Consider the following 7,384-nt stretch of genomic DNA (forward strand, 5'->3'; position numbering starts at 1 on the left):
GTACAAACGACCACCTGTCCAAGACAATCACCTGTACAAACGACCACCTGTCCAAGACAATCAGCTGTACAAACGACCACCTGTCCAAGACAATCACCTGTACAAACGACCACCTGTCCAAGACAATCACCTGTACAAACGACAACTTCCCCCCCCCCCCATGTTTTTTCTATAAAAAACTAAAAATGATACTGCCCAAGCGGACCACCTGTCTAAGACTAAGATGACCACTGCTCTCCTCGAAAATGGGTTGTTGATTTGGATAGGCCCAACTGGACTCTCCTCCATGACTCATGGTGTTCGAGGACACATGATCTCTGTTCATCAACATTTCTCTACTATACCCAGGTTCAATCTTCAATAACATCATTCAACTGCTCAGAGGGGGCTCCCACAGGCGTCATTGGTTCAGTTTGGATCGGACTTGTCAGTTCAGGGTTAGCCGGATGGATGACTATAGAAAGAGTAAGAGCAAAACCGGCGGAACTGACAAAACTGACGATGATTTACAATGACAAATGTGTTTGTTTTCAAAGCGCATGCTGGGCGATCGGTTTGGGCAGTTGATCTATGATAGTGCGCAGTTGATCTATTCATATTGTGCAGTTGATCTATTCATAGTGTGCAGCTGACCTATTCATAGTGTGCAGTTGATCTATTCATAGTGTGCAGTTGATCTATCCATAGTGTGCAGTTGAGCTATTCATAGTGTGCAGTTGATCTATCCATAGTGTGCAGTTGATTTATTCATAGTGTGCAGTTGATCTATTCATAGTGTGCAGTTGATCTATTCATAGTGTGCACTGAAGTCGCCAGAAACCAAACCGAACCGATCCTCCGATGGACACCACCTATAAGTGTAAGACTACGCAATATGCCATTTTGAAAAGTGAAGTATGATAGAGTATTACGCTGAGCTGTCAATTGATATATAGGAATTCTCTTGTTTCTAGGCCTGTGATCAGTCCAGCCTCAAGAAACAAAAGTTTGGTATGGTCATAGAGATTGTGCGGTCTGAAACGTAACTTTACATGTGCAGGAACAATTGAACTTTATGTCACTTTCAAAACAGCTGAGCCATTTGACAAACAGGCAAGACTCTCTCCAGCCCTTGAAGCAGGTCCTTTTACTGAATAATCTACAACAATAATCTAAAAATTCAGGCATGTCTGCTAACATAGAGCTCCTACACTACAAAACACACAAACAAACATTTCCCTAGAAGATAAACACATCAAACTAAAAAAATCCTTAAAACTGGTTGCATAGATGGCACAGAAAATGAGAAAGACGAGGTGAAAAAAAAAAGCAATCTGTTACATCAATGGACAGAGAATACACATTCAAAAGAGATGAGATCAATACTGTGTAAACTGTAGGCCTGCACAGCCTTGAAAATATGTTCTAGAAACATTCACTAACTAACAGAGACACAAGCAGCTTCCTCTGTGAAAGAAAAATGCAAAGTTCAGAGGCTCAAATCAAACACTATAACTTTTCATGGCATTTCTGTTTTTATCACGTTCAAAGGAAACTTTTTTGTTCTCAATACAATATCATTTATAGATAGAGGTCTAGGCTGTCAATTTAGGTCAGAAAGCAAGTGGCATTCCTTTCACAAGAAACATGACATTTGAGAAAGGTCCATAATAATAATTTTTTAATATTCAGAAATTGATGAAAAGAGAAATTTATAAATGTCTTACAGTATTTTAAAAATCAGTTTATTATCGGGATATCTCCGATGATACCCGACATTCCTCCAAGCAAGTAAAACTGTTCAGCACACACCTATTCTAATGATGAATATACAAATTTTCTTTGACGATGGACCAAGGAAAAACATTTACTAATTTATTTCTTAAAAACTAATGAAGAAGATATCTTTTAAAATCCTTGCAAATAACTTACCAAATTTATAACAATGTAGAAAACCTTAGAAAACAAGGTAAACATGTATAACAATAAAGATATTTCGGAGTATTATGATAAAGCAATATCACATTTCATTGTTCTCTTTTCTAGCTGCAACAATACGAAAAACAAACAATATAACATCAAAGCTCACTTTTGGGAGGACATTTCCCATGACACATGTACTCCTCTCCAAACTCCAGAGCAGCCAACTTGACCACCTGATGGTCAGTGAGCTCCATCTCGACAAAATGTCTCTGGTATACGGTAATGTTAGCCACTGCTCTATAGCTCTCTAAGCAGCCTGGTCTGAAGCCTTTGTACTGTGGTGTAAACAGACAATCGCTAAACGAGCCCAGAGGAGCTGACAATTGGTAAATAACTTTGCACTCAAGGCTCTCGGACACTAGAGTTGCAGTGTTTGAGCAACCGTCACTCGTCAAGTGATGGACACTGTTGGCTGGGGAGAAGCTGCAGTGAATTCCCTTATTGGGGTTTCTATACCCTGACAGTTGAGCTTTCAGGTCGACACCCAACTCTGTGACAATCCCTGACGAGATAGCAAATGAGACATTTGTCCATGGGTCCACTCCTTCTGACCAGATCCAAGCTTTGGGAAAACTTTTCCCCCAGTCCTTCTCCATGTGAGCCACGACTGGAACACCGTTGTGGTCAGGTCCACTTAAAGTCTGTCCCGTCAGTTTGTTGATATATTCATAGTGAACCACGTTTGACCTTAGACTGTAGACAAACCAATGAATGGGCAAGGGCAGATATTCTAACCAACCCTCTGGACCCTCCCCATTTGGCCCCCAAGGAACAGGACTAGAGGTGGATCCACGGAGAACAATGTTTCCTACGGTCAAAGAGAAGGTGGTGCCACTCGGTTTCACAACAAAGGTGACATTGTCTCCAATTTTAGCTTCAAAGCTAGGTGGGGTCGCATCATCAGGGTTCTCCTCAACTGGTTTTCCCTTTTTTGTGATGACGTAATCCTCAGGCTCAAAGAAACCAGTGACAGCTTGAAGCTTTGACTTCGGGCCAGAATTGATCAACAAGCTAGAGTACACAAGAGGAAGGGATCCATTCATAAAGTTATTCTTCACATTATCTCTTACCTCCTTACATCTCTCAGAGGTAAAAAGTAATTTCAATGATTCATCTTCACATGGAACTGAAGAGGCACTTTTAGTAGGAAGGACACGTCCAAACAACCATCCGAAAGAACGTTCATTGCCGGCATCAATTATCCTCATGTACCTGGGGAAATTACGGAAAATAGGAATACCAAGTGTAAAAATTATTATATGCAAGAATTAGACATAAATTATATGTTTCCGCTACTCATACAAAGGCATAGATGATTGCACAGGCTGCACGCAGACAGATAATTACAAGCACAAAAGTACACAGCAGAGCAAAAAATAGTATGTCTGAGATGTTCAGAAGACAAGGATGAAGTAAAACGCACTGAACAACGATTTGTACTCGAAACAGGAAAATGGCCATTCCTTGTACTACTTGTGTCGCCCTGTATTGACACTACATCTGAATATTACCAAACGTCAAGTGTTTGTTGATACCTATTGAAATTAAAAGTAAATTACTAATTAAACGAAGAGAAAGGTTGCCTCTAACAAAAAAAAGAAAAATGAAAAATAATGCACAATGGCTCTATCACTACTTTGAGTTTTTTGGGGGGGTTTTTCTTTTCATTATTCATCATTCCTATGTTCTGTGTGTCCATGTCAGTTTCCTGGTTCCTGAAATGGCGGAAAAGCTTACCATCCTTCAAAGAAAGGACCTTGATCTGGATATACATGAGGGTCCATCTGATTTCCCCAGCAAAGCCCAGGGAAAGCTGCCAACATTATCATCATCAAGTGAAGTGAAGTTTCTCTAACTTTCATGCTTTGTTTTGTCATTTTTCTCTCCACGAAGATTCAATCTGAAAAAGGAAAAGAAAGTATAAGAAAAAGTATGTGTGTATAAATAGCAATTGGGGAGCAAAAATGGAGAAAAGAAGGAACGCAGTTGAAAGTATTATAAAAAGCCCAAGTACTGTTTTCCAAGATTTTATACTGGTATCTGCTGAGTAGCAGTTATGACTTTGTCATTGTATTAAGAAGATGTGAGTTCCATTCAAGGAAAACTTTATGGAGTGTCTCCATCTTTTTGCAGGGAAGTCCGGGAAGTTATATCCCTCTCAGCGCGGGTGAGCCGAGACAGGCAGAACCGAAGTACCTCTTAAATTATCTAAATTGCGTCTCTATACAGGTGTAAAACAGATTTTTACAATATCATTATACCCCATGTAATTTACGTTTTTGTCTTGTTTAAATTCAGAGTCCATATCACAGCTAATATTCCCCGTTAAAAAAAAATTGTTTGCACAGAAGTTTATAAATATAACCAAATGTTATTCATTCTTAAGGTTAAGGTTAAGGTAGCTTTGGCTTTATCCACCAACTAATAACAATCAACACAGTTAAAACATATATATATAAGAGCCTTCAAAAACACATGCTTTCCATTTGCAGAACATTTGCTCTATTCTCTTTTCTTGATGGGTTTATCAAGATCAGAATTAAGAAACTGATGGATATCTCTGTTAAATACAGTATAACATTTCACATTGATTGGTATACTATACACGTAGCATTCTACAAACACAGGGGGGAAAAGGCAGAGGTTCTAATGGTTAGCAAGTGTTTTCAAATGGAATAAGGCTATCTCTTTCATGTGAGGAAAGTAAGTGAAAGAATAGTCACAGTTTCAGGCCCAAGAGCTTTAGATTTAGAAAAATAATAGTTACATGAGAGGGGATGGGAAACATGTGTAGTGAGTTGAAACTAGGATGCCTAAGAACACACACATACAATTTTGAATGTCCTCCAAGGAAATAATTTGGATTCATAAAGGCATGAAAATCAAATTAATACAATGATAATATAATGATGACAGCATATATGTTTAACAAAGAAAAACCCTAACTAACAGAGAATTAAAAGAACTTGTCCCTACTTTCTCTTGGAAAACGGGAAGGAAAGGACTTCTACCCTGGGGGAAAATAATCAAATATACTTTTATTTAATCTACAAGAACTGGGAGTCCTCAAGATAAGTTATCAGCATGAACGGTAAAGTAACAAAACTGATCAGAATAGAAAAAGCATCTGCACTGAAATGACTGACTCTGTCTTAGTAGACAAAGAAAACCAGAAATAGTGTGTTCTATAAAAGTTGCTGTGGGGATGTAACATGCATAGACAGAGAAAGATCTTGTTAGTTTGTTTGTGTTTCAGCACTTAATCAGCTGCTTGCACTGTTGCTTCCCGGGAAACTGAGAATGTTTCTGAGTGTTTTATGGTCTGCTAGGGTAAGAATATATTATAGTGTAAGCATCTTAAAATTGCTGTCAAGCAGGGTACAATGCGCTATACAAAAGCTATTTATAATTCATTATTACCTTGTGAGATTATGAATGTAAATGTAGTTGTTGTAGGGAGAAATAATTAACCGTCCGTCAGCCACAAGTCAAGTGGCTATCAGAATAGGAGGAGGTCAAGTCGTGGGTTCTGAGGTTGTCTTTTATAGAGTGGGTCCAGTGACGTTTTGGTTTTCTTCTGTTTCTCCAGCCAAAGTGTCTTGTACACTTCCACTGCAGGTTGGTCTGGGAGTATTCTTGATTGCTGAACTATTATATAAATATATAGTCTATATCTATTGAGTCTATTGAATTATGTTGTTACATATATATAAGCTCTTGAATCTATTTTTCTAACCCCTTTAATGGATCTGCTTGTCGCTTGTGGCAATATAGTGGTAACTTGACATTTTCAACGTCTTTGTCTTGTTGAATGTAAGCGCTGCCAGCTCTGTGGAAATTGTCCAGCCACAAGCGAAAAAACTTGTCCTTTGGTTCACAAGTGACCTGAGTACGCTGACTGGGGTGAAATCTAATCTAAGTCCGGGAATGAATGTAATGTTTAGGCATGACTAAAGTTTAGTCTTTATTCTTATTGAACCCCCGTCATAAGAGGACAGTGAAGGACATGGGTTGAGGTTCATTTATTATAAAGATTCAAAAGAACTGTCACGAAGTTTTAAAAAAAATTTAAAAAATAAATAATTCAAAAACAAAATTACTTAAAATATAAAAATACATAGGCTAAGCATTGTTTAGTTACATGCAAGCATAGGCCTACCTCGTTCTGCTGATTGTTATTGGTGTTTTAAATTTGACTATATGAATAGGTGAGGGCCTATGAGTCAGGACTTATTTACATAAATAACATGATTCATTGTGTAACGAGAAGACAGACAACTGTACAGTACAGTGGATAGTGAGTGGTTTGGTAAGAACTGAAAGTATCAGTGGGCAATGATGTCTTACAAAATGGGATTTAGATCTAGATCTAGATCTAGATTTAGATCTAGTCTACATTGGGTACACCAATAAACTAAAGACAAGAGTATTCAGAAGTATTATTTTAAACAATTATTCTCTTCTACACTTACTTTCAGATTCAAAATGCACTCTCTTTATGAAGAGATCGACTCTTCTCTGTTCGATCAACTTCTCTTGGCCTTTGACTTTTGACCCTTCCAGCCTTCCTCACAAGTGACACAAAATAAACAATTATCAGAACCTCCTTCCTTTCGCCGCGCCTAAGATCTAGTATTACAATTGATGAACGCACATTATTTTGTTTTTGTCGCTGCTTTAAAGCTAAAATTGGCCTTGACAATTAAGTAACACTTTCGGTCAGTGTAGACCAGACAGCGGTCAGAGCAAAAACCGAACTTTAACGAATAACTTGAACTTCCGAATAGCCTAAGTTGTTTCTTGCAGTCAAAGATAGTACAAGACGTTGCAGTTCCACGAAGCTTTAACTTTTTACATGACAGTCATGGCAGTTTGGTGAACTTGACTCGCCTCACTGGTCAGTCAGAAAAAAAATAATAAATACATTATTATTATGGTCCGTCAGTGCTGACACGGCGAGGGCAGTTTGGTCCCGGGCCATCGGGTTAATTTAAGGGGTGGTGGGGGAATCACTATCAAAGCTCCTCGAAACAGTGAACGTTGTTTATAGCTCGGTAGCTTATCTTACACTTGTTTCTTTTTTCGACCTTCTTTTTTTTATCTCCCGCGGCTGTTCATGCCTTGAAATCTTTGAGTGTTACCCCAAGCTTGAAATAGCAGCCACCTTGTTAAAATTAATTGTCCGCATATTATTTGGAAACTACTTTTTAGAACTAGAAAATAGAAACGTAATGAAAATCAACGAGCACTGTTGGTATTGTGTCCTTGGTGTAAAGAATGCGAATTTTTACTCTCTTTGCATTTGGCATGCATGGTCTGGTTAGAATCGTAGGCTAATAGTTTATGATGGATGCATAAATGAAAGTGATTTGATTCGCAGTATGATCCAAGACCGTTCCCACATGCAATTCTGACATTTTGA

The 7,384-nt window shown here is 38.3% G+C and overlaps 1 protein-coding gene across 2 annotated transcripts; it reads right to left on the reverse strand.

The window, feature by feature from the left end:
• Window positions 1–918: 918 nt before the first annotated feature.
• On the reverse strand, window positions 919–6,791 carry LOC101859266. Of its 2 annotated transcripts, XM_035972180.1 has the most exons (4): window positions 6,435–6,791; window positions 4,939–4,974; window positions 3,700–3,862; window positions 919–3,174 (listed from the first exon to the last, which is right to left on the reverse strand). In XM_035972180.1, the coding sequence occupies exons 3-4, from the start codon at window positions 3,837–3,839 to the stop codon at window positions 2,058–2,060; spliced, it is 1,257 nt and encodes a 418-aa protein (XP_035828073.1). In that variant the 5' UTR covers window positions 3,840–3,862; window positions 4,939–4,974; window positions 6,435–6,791; the 3' UTR covers window positions 919–2,057. The 2 variants fall into 2 exon arrangements, with proteins under 2 accessions (XP_035828073.1, XP_005107479.1); XM_005107422.3 differs by lacking the exon at window positions 4,939–4,974.
• Between the last annotated feature and the right edge of the window lie 593 nt (window positions 6,792–7,384).

The sequence above is a fragment of the Aplysia californica genome, unplaced genomic scaffold (assembly GCF_000002075.1).
Source record: "Aplysia californica isolate F4 #8 unplaced genomic scaffold, AplCal3.0 scaffold00602, whole genome shotgun sequence".
Classification (NCBI taxonomy): Eukaryota; Metazoa; Mollusca; class Gastropoda; order Aplysiida; family Aplysiidae; genus Aplysia; species Aplysia californica.

Coding starts and splice junctions, on each gene's coding strand:
- LOC101859266 (XM_005107422.3), bottom strand. CDS start 3,839: ATGACAAAACAAAGCATGAAAGTTAGAGAAACTTCACTTCACTTGATG. Junction 3,175..3,699: donor GGTCCTTTCTTTGAAGGATG/GTAAGCTTTTCC, acceptor TAATTTCCCCAG/GTACATGAGGATAATTGATG.